Below are 18304 nucleotides of genomic sequence, written 5' to 3' on the forward strand. Positions count from 1 at the left end.
CCGCGCGCCATGGAGGCCCCGGGCGCCGGCTTCGCGTGCCCGCTGCCCCCCGGCATCGCGTCCGTCACCTACGTGTTCGTCTACAGCCCGAGCGGGCCCGGCGGCCCCGGCGGCCCGGGCCCCGCGCCCGGCCCCGGTCCGGCGCCCCCTGCGCCCCCCGCGCCGCCGCCCCGGGGCCCGAAGCGGAAACTTTACAGCGCCGTCCCCGGCCGCAAGTTCATCGCCGTGAAGGCGCACAGCCCGCAGGGCGAGGGCGAGATCCCGCTGCACCGCGGCGAGGCCGTGAAGGGTGAGGGGGGCGCGGGGGGCGGGGTCGTGGGGCGCGCGGGGGGGCACCACTCCCGGGTGCACGATTGGGGTCCTCCGCGATCGTGGAAGGGCTGATGCCGTTTTTGGGGTCTCTGTCATTGGGGGTATCTCTGGAACTCTGAGCCGCTGTGGTCATTATGGGATGCATCTGCCACTGGGGATTCCTTGTGTCACCGTGAAGGGCTCTGTGTCAGGGAGGGGTGTCTGTCTTTACGGGGGTCCTGTCATGTGGGTCCCTCTCAATCCTCTGCTACTGTGGGTTCCCTGTTGTCACCGTAGAGGTGCCTCTCGTCATGGGGCTGTTTTTGTGTCATGATGGAGGTTGGTGTCATTGGGGTTCTGTATATTTGAAGGACCCTATCCCATCAGGGACCTTCCTCCAATTATGGGATTCCTGTGTCACTTCTGGGACTTATTCATTGGAAATCCTTGTGATATGTGGGGACCCTGTCCCATTGTGGGGGATATCTGTGACAATTATGTGGGTGTCTGTGTTTTATGAAGGTTTTTATCACTGACGCTTTCTGTGTTCTGGGGGTATCCTGTGCCATGACAAGCTCCTCTCATTATGGGGGCCTCTGTCGTCTTTGGGGTCCTATCCTCATGGGTGCCCTACGTCCATGGGAGCCTGAGAAGGAGACAGCTGTGAGGTCGGCCTTCCTTTGGTCCATCATGTGGCCTAACCTCTTGGCCACAGCACAATGACCCTGAGCTTTTGGCAGTGACCCCTGGGGTGGGCAACAAGAGGTGGGAGAAGAGGGGTCAACTGGGAGGGCAGGAACAGGCTTGTGGCCCCTGCCTCTGCCTGTTGTCCCCCCTCGAGTGTGTCCATCTGTGTGTCTTTCTGTCCTCCACATGCCTATCCTGTGCTGTGTCCATCTGTTCATTTCTGTCTGCTGTGTGGATCCCAAAATCTTCCCAGGGAAAAAGCCAGGAGGATGAAGGAAGGGAAGGGGAGAGAAGGAGAGAAAGGGTGAAGGAGGCGGGTGGTGGGCAGAACCTGAGCCTGAGGTGGTGGGTGGGGTGGGCCCCTGGGTGTCCTGCTGCACCCTGACAGCTGTCTGGCTTCTGTCCCTCCAGTGCTCAGCATTGGGGAGGGCGGTTTCTGGGAGGGGACCGTGAAAGGCCGCACGGGCTGGTTCCCGGCCGACTGCGTGGAGGAGGTGCAGATGAGACAGTATGACACACGGCATGGTGAGTGACCCCACAGCCCCTGAGCAGCTCCCGAGGGGCACTGCCCCTTCTTGCTCCCCTTTGGTCTTGCTTGGAGCTAAATCCATGGATGTTCACAGAGAAAAGACTAAACTCAAACACACGTTCAAAGTGGACACAAACTTGTGTACATGACAGACACAGTGTGCACGCACCCTGTACGTACTTGTGAGCACATGTGGGTGTTTGCAGCCTGCTCATAGGACACACAGTATGATTGTGTATCTCTCTGTGATCCCACACGTGACTCCCAGTGACCATAATCCACACCCCCCCCCCCCCCCACACGTAGTCCTCACAGTAATCCTGGGTGTTTGGAGTGTGAGATTCCTGTGTGGCTGGCAGACAAGTAAAGAGGTCAGTATGAGAAAAGAGGCGTCTTTCCAAAGTGGACAGATTGTCCAAGTGGGCAGTGCAGGGAGGCCTGGACCAGCCAAGAGGAAATGAGGCCAGTTGGGCCCAGAGGGGCTGTCGTGGGGTGCCTTGGGGCCAGGATGGTCTGAGGGCAGCGGGTGGGTATGGCTGCATCCTTAGCCTGGAGGGAGGATATGAGGGCAAAGGCTTCAGTTTCTAAGGCTGGGGAGCAGCTTTAGTCAGACCTTGCTGACTGGCTGGGCCTCCAGAAAGGACCCCTCTGGGGGGGATCTGAGGCGGTCCTGCCAGGAGTAAGCAGGGGCTGACCCTTTTGTGGCTCGCAGGCCAGGGCTGGCTGTGTGTCTGGGGTATAACCTTGCCATGAGTACTCGGGGGTCCTAGGAGCCCCCAGACCCATGAGTGTTATTTCTGCCTTGGAGAACAGGTGTCACAAGGGAGCCCCCTCCTGAGTGGTGACCAGTGGTAGTTACCAGCGGTGTGTCTAGACTGAGAGTGCACATGGAGGGCTTGGGCCCAGGGTTGCTGTGCTCCATTACCCTGGGTTGAGGGTTTCCCAAGGGGAGCCAACCTCTATGTGGCCTGGACCTCTGCCCTATGTGGAGCATGGCCGAGGCCCAGGCAAGCAGGAGTGCGGCTGCTGACCTGCTCCTGAGCAGGTGCCTTTCCTCCTTTATTCAACCATTCCTTGTCTTGCCCTGATGGCTCTCCTGGTGGCTGGGAGCAGGGAAGGGACACTGACCCCTGTTTTCTGCCTCTGGAGGGTAGGTGGGGCAGTGTGTCTAGGTGGGGAATGATTTTAGAGGTTTGGGTCCTGGTACCAACTTCATGGAGGAGGGTGGTGAAGAAGGGGCCTCTGGACTTGTTGAGTAGGGACTGGATCCTATGCTCCCCCTTGGGGGGGCAATGAAGTCTCTGGTTTGAGCACTGTGTGGATCCAGAAGCTGAGTTGGAAGCTGGGATTTGAGAACAGCAAATCTTGATGTGCGTTGGGCCCTGTGTTAGGAGCGGGGTCACAGAGGCTGGTTCTCTGCCTAGAAAGGAGTGGGTGTGCCCAGCAGCGAGAGCACATATGTCAGTGGGGTCCTGTAACGGGCGGGGGCACAGGGGAGCCCCCCGGAGCTGGCCTGGAGGAGTCGGAGAGCAGCCTCGTAGGACAGCGGGGAGTCCGCTAGGTGGTCAGCTGGTGGGGATAGGGGCAGAGCCTGTGTGCTGGAACATGGCCTGCTGTTCTAGATTACACGTGCTGGCATCTAGCGTGCTCCGAGCTGCGTCAGGATGTCTGGCACAGTTCTCAGCACTTTCACGGAGGAGACTTCTCTGACTCGTCCCAGCAGGTCTGGGAGGTGCGGGCAGTTGCTAGCTCATCTCTAGGAAGGCAGAGCCCTGTGTGTGGTGTGGGCCGTGAGCTGCAGGGTCTGTGCTGTAGCCACCACTCTGCAGGGGCTCTGGGTGCGTGAAGCTCGTGTGTGCACTGAGGAGCGGCAGGACTGGGGTGGGGAGCATGAGGCCGGTCAGGTGGCCGTGGGACCGGGGGAGGAGCTTCGTGGCTTGTGGCAGTGCTGCAGGAGACTGGGGTGTGCTGTCTTGATGGTGCAGGTCATTTAGGGTTGGGGCAAAGGCCCAGGCAGGACAGAGTGAGGAGGTGGAGAGGGCTGGGGTAGGCTGAAGCTCTGGAGATGGGAGAGTGCAAGGAGTAGCTTGGAGAAGGAGCTATAGGCCTCAGGGCAATTGCAGGGCTGCTAGACCAGGGTGGCTCTGGGGTTTGTCACCTGAAAGAGTCTCAGAAGGTACCTGTGTAGATGGAACCCTTCCATGGGTGGGCAGATGGAGAGAGGCCTGTGCGTGTGCCTGCTGGCAAGGGGTAGGAGTAATCTCTGTCCTCAGCTGAAGACCCAGCCACCAGCCGCCCTGGGTGTATAGTCTCTGATCTGGGACCCAGGGGCTGAGTTCTGCCAGAGGCCAGAGGGCAGCCCAGGAGTGGGAACCCGCTTCCAGCAGGCCCAGATCCAAAGAAAGATCTGCTTCTGGGACTGGAGTAGGGCAGAGAGGGACTAGAGGCCGAAAAGGGGACACTGTGCCAGCACGTATGGGCCAGGCTGATGCCCAGGGTCGTCAGAGAGCGTACCCCTCAGGCACCTGTCTGGGGCAGAAGGGGTAAAAGGGGCAGTTGCGGGCAGAGCGCTGAGAAGTGAGGGGAAGTCCTGTGCGGACAGAGGGGTCTGTGGGACACCTGGAAACTCCTCCCCTTCCCCCTTCCTCTTCCTCCTTCCCTCTTTCCCTGTCTTTCCAGTACTTGGAGGGTCATGCTGTGTGTTTTCACTTCAGCTGGATTCTATGTGTCTGATTAATAAAACTGGAAAATGAATTTGTGTTATGTAATATAATTTGACAAAATCTAAAAACTGGAGGCTAATGAACTGTGGAGTTTGAGGGGGTCCTTCTGCAGGCAGGCGCTATGAATATTTAGAAGTTGGGTCAGCATGGAGAAGGGTGTGACAGGCAAGAAGGGGTCTGATGCCCTCCCCGCCCCCCCCCCCCCACGCAATGATGAGCCCTGGCCTGCTCTGGTCTTGGGAATGGCAGGATGGTGGGTGCAGGTGCACGACAGGCCATGTTTTGGAAGAGAAGAGAAGGGAGCAGATGAGCTACTGGGAGGGTTAGGGTGATAAATTACAGGTATCGGAACCTAGAGGACCCTCCAAGGAGAATTTCCCTGTTCTACAAGGAGAGGCTCAAAGGGGTCTGTTGACTTAGTGAGAATCGTATTAGTGGCAGGATCCTAAAAGCAGGACCAATACTTTTCCTGATGCCTGTGTCTTCTGATATTAATAGGGATTCTTTCCTTTTTCCATTCAGCCACTGCTCTATCTAGTCTTGTATCCATCTATCCCTTGACTTACTCACCTTTCCTGCTGTTCATCTACTCTTCTATCAACCCACCCAGCCAACCCCTCTTTCCATCTATCCACCCACCCAGCCATCTGTCCATCTATTGATCAATACATTCATCAATCTACCAGTCCAGCTATCCCCTCTCTGTCAACCCACCCAGGCCACCTATCCATTCCTTTATCCATCTACCACCCTTTGATCCATCCATACCCTCCCAGCCTGTTCTCTTTTCCTCCGTCCACTTCTGTATCTATTTACCTTTGATCTGATCTATTTTTCTACCTATATCTTGTTCTGTCTGTCCATCCGTGCACCCATCTACTCAGCCAGTTGTCCACCCGTCTGTCCTTCCAGTTAGCATTTAGAGGGTCTGTTATGTGCCAGGCACTGTAGTATGTGCTGGGATCACAGAAATACATGAGATGTGATCCTTACCTGGGAGGAGCTCACAGTCAATCACAGGTTCCCTCTCTGATCTCATTCGTCTCTCTCACTCCCTCTGCTCCAGCTGCATGGGCTGCTTGCTGTCCCTTGAACATCCCAAGCCAATCCTGCTATGTGGGCTTTGCCCTGTGTACCCCTGCTGCCAGGAAGCCCTTCACCCACAGAGTCCTCAGACTGCTCCCTAATGCTCTGTGCCTCTCCCTAACTGTCCCTTCCTGATGAGCCTTCACGTGACCACCCTAAGACTGCAAACTTTTTCTGTACCCCTATCCTGCTTACTTCTCTCCTAACGTTTGCCAGCATTTGACATGTTATGCATATACCTGTTTCCTGTCTTTCTGTTCTCTCTCTCTTCAACTAGATGGTAAACTCCACAGGGTAGAGGTTTTGTTCTGTTCTTTGCTGTATTCTCAGAGCCTAAGACAACAGTGCTTGGTACATAGTAGGCACTCTCTAAATACTTGCTGAATGAATGAATTAATCTTGAGAAATGCTAGAATGATAGGGAATGAGAGCGGAGCTGTGGATGAAGTGTGAAGTGTGGTAGAGCTGTCTTGGGGTCCTTCCAGGGTCCTGGAGAGATGGAAGCCAGGAGGGGCAGGAGTGGGGGTTGAGGTGCGGGAGAGTCTTACAGGTAACTGGAGAAGAAAGCCTGGAGCGTGGGGTGGGGTTTGTGGCTGTGGGTGCGGACTGGAAGCTGCAGGCTTGCAGGGAATCAGCAAGGCCATGGGTGGGGCATCAGGTGGACAGCTGGCCAGCCCTGCAACAGCCGTGAGAGACTTTGGGATCAAGATTACAAATGGGGACAAGGCTCTGTGGGATGCCGTGACATCAGGGAAGGGGACCCAGCCCCACACCTGGACCTCCTGCCCACTCAGAGGCAGGCTCTGGAGGAAGGGAACCTGGGAAGTTGAGTGTCCGTGGGCTCTTGTGAGAGTTTCAGTGAGGACCCGGTGACACTTCATGACCGTGCGTATAGCCCACGGCACGACACACCCGTATGAATCAGCACTCACACATGACACCAAGTCACACACGTGTGCTTGCACATGTACACACCTTCTTTGCTCTTAGCTCTGGGGCTTGCTGACCCCTTCTGAAGACGGCCCTGGACTTGCCCCGTCTGCTGTGTGCAGCCACTCAGGAGAGAGATGAGCTGAAGCTCCTCCCCATTATGGGCCCTGACCCCCAGAGGCCAGGATTTCCAACATGGTCCCCTCAGCCTTCTTACTTTAGAATCTTTGGGCCCCCCACTTCCGTGTGTGTGTGTGTGTGTGGGCAGAGGCTGGTGCCCAGCATGGTTGAGGGGCAGTTCAGGTCAGTTGGAGGATGTGGCCCTCCATCAGCTCCTGAAACTCCCCTCAGAAACCCGGGAGGACCGGACGAAGCGCCTTTTCCGCCACTACACAGTGGGCTCCTATGACAGTCTCACTTCACACAGGTACAGGTGGGGGGGCAGGTGGGCAAGGGTAGGCGTGCATGCGGATGGGACATCAGGTATGGAGGGAGGACAAAAGCTGGTCGAGGAGGCCTGGGGATGAAGAGGGCAGAGGAGGGGAGGTGATACCCAGCCCACCTCTGTCTTCTGCCTTCCTGCGTCAGTCCAAGGGCAACTTCCCGGGGTGGGCTGTGCCTGTGGGGTCCTGTTTGGGGCACACATAGGGTCAGCCTGGCCAGCTGTGCTCTCTGGCGGGGCTCTCCTCACCCCTCCCTGCTTTCCTCCACCAGTGATTATGTCATTGACGACAAGGTGGCTGTCCTGCAGAAACGGGACCATGAGGGCTTTGGTTTTGTGCTCCGGGGAGCCAAAGGTAATGAAGGGTAGGCGGCACCATGAGTGTGTGTGGGGCTGGGGTGTCAGGCTGGCAGGGGCTGCACCCTGCTCAGGTGTTTCTTGTCTCTGCTCCTCCTCGCTGCTCTCCTTCCTGCCTCACCCCTGCCCTGCAGCTTTGCCGCTATCCCTCACCCCTGCCCCGTCCTTTGCCCCTGCCTCCCCCTTGCCCTCCAGCTTCACCCTTTTATCCTGCCTTGCCCCTGCCCCGTCCTTTGCCCCTTCCTCCCCCACTCCCTCTCTCCCTGCTAGTTTGGCCCCTCTTCCCCTGCCTTGCCCCTGACACTCTCTTTTTCTGGCCCCACCCTGCCTTGCCCCTCTGCTCTGACTGTATTCTTGGCTTGGAATGTCTCAGTACAAGGCAGTAGTCTCTTCGCCCTGATGATTTCCAAGATCTCTGCTGGAGTGTGTCTGATGGAATGGGAGTTCCCTCTGGTGGGGCTGAGGGAGGATTTCTACCCTGGGCAGCCCCAGGACCTCCGGCCTCAATGGTCCTTGGTTCAGCGTGTTGAACCACTTGTGGGAGGTTGCTGTGTGGCAGCTTCTTCCACCTGGACCGTGCTGGTGACGCACCTTCCTAACTGCCCCCCCCCCCCCCCGCAGCAGAGACCCCCATCGAGGAGTTTACACCCACACCAGCCTTCCCTGCGCTCCAGTATCTTGAGTCGGTGGATGTGGAGGGCGTGGCCTGGAGGGCCGGGCTGCGCACAGGAGACTTCCTCATCGAGGTGAGGCGCGTCCTTACCTGTGCAGCAGGTGGGGTGCTGGCCTCTAAGTCCGAAGGAGGACACCCTTGGAACGTCCCCACCACCCACCTGTCTGTCCCAGGTGAACGGGGTGAACGTGGTGAAGGTCGGGCACAAGCAGGTGGTGGCTCTGATCCGCCAGGGCGGGAACCGCCTCGTCATGAAGGTTGTGTCTGTGACAAGGAAGCCGGAAGAAGATGGGGCTCGGCGCAGAGGTGAGGGGCCAGGCTTCAGACCTCTGTGCTCAGACATTCCCCTCTGACTCCTGACCTTAGACCTTTGACCCCAGGCCCCCGTTCCTCTCCCCGCCCCCTGACCCCAGACTGTTGACGTCAGATGCCTAACCGTAGGTGAAGTGTCCACATTCATGGCCTGGGTGCCTTCCCAGTCCCTGATGCTAGGCTGCCCACCCTGGCCCCCAGCCTCTGACCCCTGACCCCAGGTTGCCCCTCCTCAGATCCCCACCCCCTCCTTCCCGGCGTCCCTCCCAGCCCCTGGCGTGGAAGAGCCCTCCTTCCCGACACTGCCGGCAGCTGCCTGGAGGCCGGGGTTGCCATAGCAACTGTGAGGTTGACGCTGCCGCGGCTTATTGTCGGAGGGAAGGGGGAGGCGGCACCTGAGGGAAGAGGAAAAGCGTCTTCTCCCCGCGACGTCGCCGCACAGCCCGGGCCCGGGAGGCTCTGCCAGCTTGGGCCAGCCCAGCCCAGGTCCTGGCTCTGCTGACCACACCCCGGTCCCCCGAGGGGCAGTGGCTCCCAGGGCCTGGGGGGAGCCCTGGAGGAGCAGGAGCCCAGCCTGCCGGGAGACCCCTCCCAGCCCCCACCTCATGGCTCTGGGGCCCCCCTGCTCAGCCCTCGGACGACAGGGTGGGCACTCAGGCAGGAGCTGGCCAGCACCGTGACCCCCACTGGGGCCCTTGACCACCTCCCTCCTGAGGCCCCAACTACCCTGGCCCCGCGGGGCCCTCAGCACCCCCCTGCGCTCCCAGCGCCATGAAGAAGTTTGCATCCAGCCGCAGCCTGAACAAGATCCTGGCGCAGTGCGACGCATCCTCCCGGGAGTACGAGGAGATCCAGGCGGTAGAGCGCAAGTGGCACCTGCACCTGGCCACGCCGCGCTGCCTGCTGCTGGACAGGAGGTCCAAGGCCTCCCTCTTCTTTGCAGCCCCGCCGCCCCCCAAGAGGGCCCCCAGCACCACGCTGACCCTGCGCTCCAAGTCCATGACGGCCGAACTTGAGGAACTTGGTGAGCAGCAGGGGTGGACAGTGGGCAGACAGCCCAGGTGGGAAGCCAGGTGGTGTGAGCTGGGGCCAAAGCCAGGCAGAGACGTTGGGGGGGCGGGGGAGAAGGACAGACAGACAAACATATGAAGGTGTGGTAGGAAGGTCAAAGGTAAATGGGTGGGTGCTGAACTGGTGTGGAGGGGGATGACACATGGATGGCTTGAGGGCTAGAGATGGACAGTGAGCCCACCAGGACTGATGGTCAGGGAGCAGGACCTGGCCGTCCAGTGTGTTTGCGTGCACGTGCACCTGCTACTCTGGCTCTGCACACCTCAGTTGGACTTTACTCCTTCATTTCATCCAAGTGAGGACAGAGCAGGAGTCGGGGGACCTGGGCTCTGCCCTGGCTTTGCTGGCGCTAGCTGTGTGATCTTTATGCTTGTTTTTGCCTCCTTAGCACCTGTTCACTCATCAGTTAAGCAGGGGTTACAGTGAGCTGCTGACCTGACAGGGCTGTGTGAACATCGCTAGCATGATGATGGGATAGGCCCTCGTGAGCTACAAGAGGCAAATAAGAGTGTGTCAGGGCTTTGATGGGGCATGATGTGGGCATGATCCCAGGGTGACCCCCAATAGCCTCATTGTGGGCATGTCTTGATATATGTGACCATTAGTAGCCTCATCATAGGCATGTCCAGATATACATGACCGTGTCCTGACATATGTGGCAGTTGACATTGGGCATGTCCCGATAGACATGCCTGCTAACATGCTCTATCTTCCTGTAATTCAAACCCAGTTCTAGTCCCAGACTTTACAATGGCTCTAGCCATGGAAGGAATGCTGACTCTGGTCCTAGGCTGAGTTCTGACCTAGTCCTGGCCACAGGAGAGGCCCTGGTCCTGGTTCTAGACTGAGCCTCAGCCCTGGCTTCAGGCTTTGTTCTTCCCCAGCCATAGAAAGAACACTTAGCTGTCCCCCAAAATTATTGCTGACCTTACTAATAGAGTGATCCTTGACCTCGTCCTGGCCACAGGTTGAGCCACCCCCCTTCCAAGCAGGTACTCTTGACTGCAGTGTAGGAGGAGGAGGACAGCCACTAAGATAGACCAGATTGACATAGTCATACTTCTCTTGTCCATAAATATTCTGAATAAAGTAAAAGTCAAAAATAGATAGCCAACTCAAAACAAAGGAAGAGGAATTTCCCAGGTCTCAAGAATAAAGAGAGGAATCAGTTAAGAAAGTGAGAGGAAGCTGATGATGCTTCCATAGTCCAAGGGGGCTTGGGACAGTATATAGACCCTAAGGGCAGGGTTTGGGGCTCTGATGCTTCCACAAAGCCAAGAGTTGTGGCTGTGGACCCATGAGAAGTGGGAAAACTAGAACCAAGCCCAAGGACTGGCATTAGCATCAAAAAACCCCCTGGAAATCATAGAAGAATAAGAAAGGCACAAAATGAGATGTTTAAATACAACGTTTAAGGAAGTAACAGAACTCATAAAGGACAGCCCTTTATGACAGCCGATAAAGGACGGTACCCCCCCCCCCCAAAATAAAGAATAAGGAGATTTTAAAAGGATTCCTAAAGAACTGTTACTGAAACAAAAAGTATAGTCACTGAGATTAAAAAATCCATGATTGAGATAAACAGTACACTAGACTCAGTTGAAGAAAGAAATAGTGAATTAGAAGATAATTCTGAGGAAATTACCCAAAATGTAGCACAGAAAGATAGGGAGACACAAACTGTCAAAGAGCAGATAAGAGATGATGAAGGACAAGTGAGAAAATCCCAGTCTAATGAGAGTTCCAGAGGGAAAGAATGAACTGATTGGGGAAGAGGCAATATATGAAGAGTAAATGGCTAAAAATTTTCTGAAATTGAACAAGGACATGAAATTCCATTTTGAAGAAGTATGAGTTCCAAGCAAGGAAATAAAAACAAATCTACATCTAGACCTGTCATACTAAAACTTCATGACACCATAGACAAAAGAAAAATCTTAACTACCAAAGAAGCTGGATGATTTAGAAAGGAACAATGGACAGCAGACTTCTCATCAGCAGTAGTAGATGCTAGAAGACAATGGAAACATAACTTAAAAGTCTCGAATCAAAATGCTTTTCTACCTAGAATTCTATACCTGGCTAACTCTGCTCATTGAAGAGTGAGGCAGAGAAATCAGCAGACTTCTGGCCCCAGGGTCACAAGGGTCCAAGACTAACCATGGGCAGCTGATCCGCCATACTGACTGAGGATCCAGACTGGTCAATAAACCAGTACCAGTAGGCAGCTGGGTCTGGCTAGACACCAGACCAAGGCTCTGGTGGGTGGGTCCCAGGAGTTCCTTCCAGAGGCTGTCACATAGCCATGTTCAGCTACATGTTCAGAAGGGACCCTCCTAGTTCTGCGCAAAGAGGTGCGTGGGCATCCAGGGACCAGGGGACAGAGACCTGTGGAAACAGAATTGCCTTCTGCTTCCTGGGATGCTTCTATCTGAAGAAACCAGTGAGTAGAAGAGCCTCCTTCCTCGCTGTACTGGTCTGGGGTGCTCCTGCTGCTGTGTGACCGGGTTGTTCTGCACACCCTTGTCTTCTTGCTGCCTCAGGTCAGCATTGTTTCCACCAGTTTTTACCTGAACAGAGGCTGGGGGAGGACAGAGGGACAGCTTAGCACAGAGCCTCCATCCATACTGCTGAGTGAGGAGGGGTCATAGCTTTTGTTGAAGCTGGACCTAGACTCTTTATGTAGCTCCATTCAGACCGGGAGAAGCCACTGCCGCCTCCAGAGGATTGCTGTCCTGGGAAGCCAGACCACTGGCTGACTTTCTCTAGGGTTGAGGGAGCCGGGCCAGCATCAGGGTTTCCCCAGGTACCTAAGGGATCATCCCACGATCCAGTATTTGTGCTTTTATAAGACAGAAATTAGACCTGTGGGTTTATTGACAGCAGAACATGCCAGTTCTCTGTCACATTGTTGAGAAGGGCTAGAGCCTGTTAGGATGCTGTAGTCTATTGAGAAGATGATCTGAACATATGGCAAGAAAGGCAAGTGTGAGACCACAGAAAAAGCAGGTGGCAAGGGTTGGGGCTCATGCCCAGATGGTTGCTTGCTACTCAGGGAGAAGCCAGGTCCTGCAGGAGAGAGACGAGGTAAAGAGTGTCCTGGTGGGGGATGGTGTGAACAGAGGTGATGCCCAGAAAATGAAGGCCTGAGGTGGCTGACAGAAATGGGATTGAGAGGAACAGGTTGGGATAGGAGCCCTTGTCCTGAGTCAGGTGGCGGGAGGAGGAGGAAGGGTGGGACACTCCCAGTGCCCTTCAGCATGGGGGGCTCTTTGTGGTCACCATGTGTTCATCTGCTTGAACCAATAATGTGCTGGGGCTTCAGAGATCAGTGGAGACTCAGGCCAGGGAGGGGCCTTGGTGGGTCTGAGCCCCTCCTGTTCATCTGTTTTCCCATGAAAAGTCTGGAACTTTTGGGTCCCTTTTCTTTTGTGATGAGAATGTCGGGGCAGGTGCCATGCCAGTGTGTGGTCCCTGATTGGCCATGGTCTGGCAAACACACTGACCTGCCCTTTGTTGGAAACACAGTGCACAGAATACTCAAGGGTGACCACTGAAGTTATTAGTAGCCTCTGAACTTGTTTTTTTTGGGGGGGGGGTTGTCTTTTTTTTGAACAAAGAGTTGATTGAACCAAGTATGATTTAGTTGTGTGTGGACATCTCCAGATGTGTGTGCATGTCTGTGTGCATGAGCACATTTATGCACGTGTGTATGTTTGTGTGTGTGTGTGTGTGTGCACGTGCTTGGATATGCATGCACATGAACACTTGTGTCTGCTTGTGGTTGTTTCCACCTTGAGTTTCAAGCCATGTACCAACTTGGCATTTGGGCACATTTGCCACTCAGGGTCTGATAGGGAGGTGTAGGCCAGGGGTTGTAGGGGATCTGGGAGGTCCTGATTGTTGGGAGGGGTGGGAAGTGGGAAAGATGGGGAAACGGGAGTGGGAAGCGGGCCCAGATGCCGAGGGATGAAGCCTGCCTCTTACCCCCTTTGCTCTGTTTCTTGATTGCAAGCCTCCATTCGGAGAAGGAAAGGGGGTGAGTCATCTGCTGGGTCCCCAGGCCCCCAGCTTTATCTGATCCCTGACTAGGGAAATGCTGATGTGTGAGGAGGTTCCATTTTCAGTCAGGGTGGTCTAGAAGCCTGGGCTGTACCTTCCTGTTGGCCTTCTCCCTGGGAATCTGGTGTGGGCATGGTAGAGGGAGCTGGGGAAGGACGGATGGGGAGTTCCCAGGGGTGTGGCTATGTGGGGGTGTGATAGTGAGGCACAGCCATGGGCTTTGGGGACTCAGGTGAGTAGGGGTGGGGTGGGGTGTGAGGGCCACTGAGGCAGCATGATGAGGCAGAGCTGGGAGGGCCTCCCAGTGGAGGCCATAGCATGTACCATGTCCTGGAGCTAGGTAGGGGAAGGGTTCAGAGGGTTCAGCTGTGGGTCTCCTCAGGGAGCATGGTGACTGGGCCAGTGGGCGCAGGAGCACTGGTTTCTCAGCTCCAGCCCATGGTGCTCCTTTCTGCCTGTTTTCTGGGGGCTCCTTGTGCCCGGTGTGTGGGTCCCATTTCTGTGCTGACCTGTTGTAGGGTCAAGCCCAGTGCTGATGACCATCCCTTTGGAGCAGGGGTCTGGGCCCCACAGCACTGGGGAGGGAGCTTGGAGCTCCTCTGCCCAACATAGCCCAGGCTGTTGACTTCACCACCCCCTGCTCCTTTCTTCAGTCCTCCTCTGTATCCTGTGAGGCTCCTTCCTGTGTGTTCTGTGTGTCCAGCCTTGCTGTAAGCAATGCAGCCTCCATGTGGGGACAGAGTCTGAGGTCCAGCATCTGGTGAGATCTCAGGGCCTGGCCTCCGCCAGCTTCCTCCATCTCTGAGTGGACAGGGGACTCTTTTTTGGCTAAATAGGAGTCAGAGCCAGATGGAAGCCTGAGGTGGCTTTGTGGCCCCAGGCGGGTGTGTTCACTCTTTTGTCTGTGTGCCTGGGGCCCACCCATCCCTCACTGTGGGATCCACAGGGCCTTCCCTATGCCGGGGACATGCTGGCCCCATCTGTCTGGGCCTAGGCTCTCCAGCTGGCCTGCAGTCTTACCCTCAGAGTTTTCCCATTGCTCCTTGCCCCAGTCCCAGGTGAGGTGCTTTCCCCAGTGTCTTTTCAGGGATTAAAACTAGGTGTCCTCTAGGGACACTTTTCTTCACCCTATGAGGCAGACACACAAGCTATTTCTGGAATATTTTGGTTCTGTCACTTAGCTCATTAGCAGGGCTCCCAGGGTGCTATGTAGTGACCTGCGCACTTCTTCCAGTTGTAGGGGAAGTGACGGACAGTTCATCACCCCTGTGGCCCCTCATTCCTGCTTGGGTTCTGGTTGTTTAAGCAGCTGCACCCCGAGCTGTGTCCCCACCGCATATGGAGTCTTGAGAGCTGGTGTATGTGAGGCTGAGGGGAGTGTGTAGTTCCCAGTGCCCCAGACCTGGTTCCTAATGGGCTTCATTTTCTTTTTTAAGTATCTAAAATAATTTATTTAAGAATGTATTTTCTAATAATGGTGGGGATTGTTGTCAATCTCACCAGCTTGTAGTTTGCAGAATTCTTGCTTCTTTCCCTTTTGGAAATAATTCTTGCCTGGCCCCAGCAACCCCCCCACCCCATGTCCAACAACATTTGCTTTGCTAACTTCATGTACACACTGCTTTGGTTTCTGGGATTGAGTTCTTCTGGACCTAGAGATGCAGCTTCTAAAATCCACAGCTCAGGTGGGCGCATGCCCCATGGAAATGTTTCTTCTCTGCTCATCTCTTTATGTCTGCGGTTTCTGGATAACATGGTTGTTAAGTCTGATCTTTTACTTATTGGATCTATGATCTGGAGCGCTTTATCTCAGAGCTTCAGTTTCTTCTTGGGTAAAATGAGGGCAGTATCAGCATCTTCTTTGTATGATTTTGAGGGATGAGAGAAGGGTCATGGGAAGCTCTTCTAACCGGAAGTCACCAAGGACTGAACAAAGGGTGGTGATGGTGGCTTCAGCTTCCAAAGGGAAATTATTTGCTTCATTACAAAAACAAGGATGACGACCTCTCTAACGAGCCCTCCCAGTGGTGCCGGGAGCCAGGCACAGGACCTGTGAGCTAATCTGTAGATGGAGCAGGTTCTGCTGATGAGTTGTAACCTTTGTTGAACTGTATTATTCAGGGCTCAGGCTGGACACTCAGGACATTCTGGGAGCCTATAGGCTCTTTGGGGAGATGAGGTGCAGTGTGTCTTCAGTGCTAACCCTGAGCAGGGCAGAACTGTAGCACTTCTTATGTCCATGTCAGTTCTTACAACAGACACTGAAGCAGCTGCTGTTTTTCTGCTCGCTTTGTCAGATAAGGAAACTGAGGCACAGAGAGGTTAAGTCAGGAGAGTTGGTGTGCGGTGTAGGTCTGGTCTGGGTTGGGTGCCGGCCAGCTGGGAGGAGCTGACTTCTTTCCCCATGGCGATTGCTGAGTGGGTTGTGGAGGAAGAGACAGGAGGTGCTGGTGGGAGGTGGTGGGGCTGACCGTGTCCTCTGACAGGGGCCATTTATGAGAGGCCAAGCACGACCAGACGCATGGTCCTCTAGGCTTGGCAGAGCTTCTAAGGGCTTGGGCACTCAGAGCCTGGGTGATGAGGGGGGTGAGGTGGGGCTACTGTGGGTATAGGAGCTGGCCCCCACCCCTGCTGCACTCCACATGCTGGGCCTGAGGGCACCACCCCAGGCATCCAGGCAGAGCTGCTTGTTCTCAGACACACGTGTTTAACAAGATTTCCAAGTCATGTTGATAAGCAAAAACACCACCTTTAAAAACATTAAACAGCTTTGGGGCGCCTGGGTGGCTCAGTCGTTAAGTGTCTGCCTTCGGCTCAGGTCATGATCCCAGGGTCCTGGGATCGAGCCCCGCATCGGGCTCCCTGCTCTGCGGGAAGCCTGCTTCTCCCTCTCCTACTCCCCCTGCTTGCGTTCCCTCTCTCGCTGTGCCTCTCTCTGTCAAATAAATAAATAAAATCTTAAAAAAAAAAACAAAAAAAAACATTAAACAGCTTTAATAAAAATAAGCAAACAGCTTTTCTTTATGATGGATTTGAACGCTGCCTGAGGCCCCCCCTTCTTGGGCCTTGTTGTCTGTCAGCCCCTCTTCCTTACCTTCTTCCTACAGGGCTGGTGGAAGCCCCTTCAGCACCAGCCCTCCCAATATCTTCCTCTTTTCTCAGCACCTCCCACCCAGGGTGGAGCTGCTTTTCTGGGGTGAAGGTTCTTTGGCCTCCTAGTCTGCATTAGGGCCATTTTTTTTTTTTTTAGTTCCCTAGCCTGGGACTGTGAGTTCTGTTTTCAGAAGGATCCCCTGCTCACTCATTCTTGACTTACTTGCATCTTTCATGGGCACCTGCTGAACACCAGGGTTTGTCCTCGGGCTGTGGCCCCCAGGAACAGCAGGGCCACAGACAGACGAGAAATGCCAGGTGCTGAGGAGAAGAGGGAGACAAAGTCAGGAAGACTCCGGGCTCCAAGCAGTGCCGTCCCTCCCCTGGTCCTCTCCCTAATGGTCAGTCAGGCTTTTCCTGGAGTGGGGCTCCAGGGGGTGACCTGGACCAGCCCCCGAGGACAGAGAGGCCATAGGACTCAGATGGGATGCATGTTGCTTGGCTCCCAGTCTCCCCAGTCTCGGGTCTGGAGGAAGGGACATGGGGTGGGCGGGGTCCATTGGCTCCATTAGCAGCACCAGGTGGACCCGCCTTGCGGGGAGGTCTGAGCAGTGGGGCTGCACAGGGATGGAGCAGGTTAGGGTCCAGGTGGCTGAGATCGTGCCTCCCTTGGCTGTGCAGAGAAACTGGATGAGATCCTGGCAGCCGCCGCGGAGCCTACACTGAGGCCAGACATCGCAGACGCCGACTCAAGAGCCGCCACGGTCAAACAGCGGCCCACAAGTCGGAGGATCACCCCTGCTGAGATCAGTGTAAGTCATCCCAACAGCTGGGGGGCACAGGGAGTGGGGAGGCAGGGGGAGCATGGGGGTCGGAGTTCCATGTCCCCTGCTGGGTGTGTGTACATTTTTCTGGGGTGGAAGTCCATCATTTGGACCCTACTCTCCAGGGGTGGGGGTGAAGGACCCCGTGGCTTCTCCTCTCACACGTGGGGAAATCTCAGCCCCCAGAATGGCCACAGCTGAACATAATGCCGAGTGTTCAGTGCTCTGGCCGTGGGTTACCTCCTGCAGAGCCACACCCAGGACCACCTAGAGCACCCCAGCCCTGTGGAGGGTACAACTTAGTCTCTGTTCCCCTGCCATTCCTCTCCCTTGGCATCTTCTGGGCTACTCCCGGAGCCTCATCCACATCAACCCTATCCAGTGCTCTATGCCCAGGCCCCCACTGGCTGTGCCCCTGCTCCCTGGAGACCTCAGGGCCTGGGTCTGAGTCCTGGGTCAGGCCCCATTGGTGCCAGCACCATTGGAATTAGTGCATGGGGTGTTTGATCTCAGGCTTAGGAGGATGGCTGGGGCTGGATGGAGAACTGGGAGCCCCAGTGTCCCAGAACCTCCGTATAACCCCCCAACTCCCACAGTCTTTGTTTGAGCGCCAGGGCCTCCCAGGCCCAGAGAAGCTGCCCGGCTCCCTGCGGAAGGGGATTCCACGGACCAAGTCTGTAGGTACGGCTGGGTTGGGGGCTGCACGGGGCCGGAAGGAATGGGGCTGGGGCTGGGGTGGATGTGGGGCTGGAGGACCCTGTCTCTCCCAACCCTTCAGCTGGGGTTTCCAGTTTCCCTCTGAGAACTGCCTCTCCCAGGTCACAGCCCAGGATTCTCCTTGTTTGTGGACATATGTGGGGTCGGTCCTTCCCCCAGTCCAGAGACACTGTGCCTAAAAGAGACCCTTGAGGCTTCCTTACTCCATCCATTGCTCCCTATCCAGAGTGCAACTCCCTATCCACCGCTCCCCGTCCGGTGTGCGCACCCCCCATCCACCGCTCCCCATCCAGTGTGCGCACCCCCATCCACCACGCTCCCCGTCAGGTGTGCGCACCCCCATCCACCGCTCCCCGTCAGGTGTGCGCACCACTATCCACCGCTCCCCGTCCGGTGTGCGCACCCCCATCCACCGCTCCCCGTCCGGTGTGCGCACCCCCATCCACCATGCTCCCTGTCTGGTGTGCGCACCCCCATCCACCATGCTCCCCGTCCGGTGTGCGCACC

The 18304-nt window shown here is 56.0% G+C and overlaps 1 protein-coding gene across 3 annotated transcripts in view; it reads left to right on the top strand.

Moving 5' to 3' along the window:
• SHANK3 (SH3 and multiple ankyrin repeat domains 3) overlaps positions 1-18304 on the top strand; it is a 49773-nt gene that overhangs the window by 14566 nt on the left and 16903 nt on the right. For all 3 annotated transcript variants that reach the window (XM_032416301.1, XM_032416303.1, XM_032416302.1), the window contains exons 11-20: positions 87-289; positions 1390-1503; positions 6598-6673; positions 6961-7043; positions 7667-7791; positions 7892-8024; positions 8974-9054; positions 13117-13140; positions 16938-17068; positions 17677-17761. In XM_032416301.1, coding sequence (XP_032272192.1) covers positions 87-289; positions 1390-1503; positions 6598-6673; positions 6961-7043; positions 7667-7791; positions 7892-8024; positions 8974-9054; positions 13117-13140; positions 16938-17068; positions 17677-17761 — 1055 coding nt within the window. The remainder of the gene's footprint in view (positions 1-86; positions 290-1389; positions 1504-6597; positions 6674-6960; positions 7044-7666; positions 7792-7891; positions 8025-8973; positions 9055-13116; positions 13141-16937; positions 17069-17676; positions 17762-18304) is intronic.

This window comes from Phoca vitulina, unplaced genomic scaffold, assembly GCF_004348235.1.
Source record: "Phoca vitulina isolate PV1807 unplaced genomic scaffold, GSC_HSeal_1.0 scaffold19, whole genome shotgun sequence".
Taxonomy (NCBI): Eukaryota; Metazoa; Chordata; class Mammalia; order Carnivora; family Phocidae; genus Phoca; species Phoca vitulina.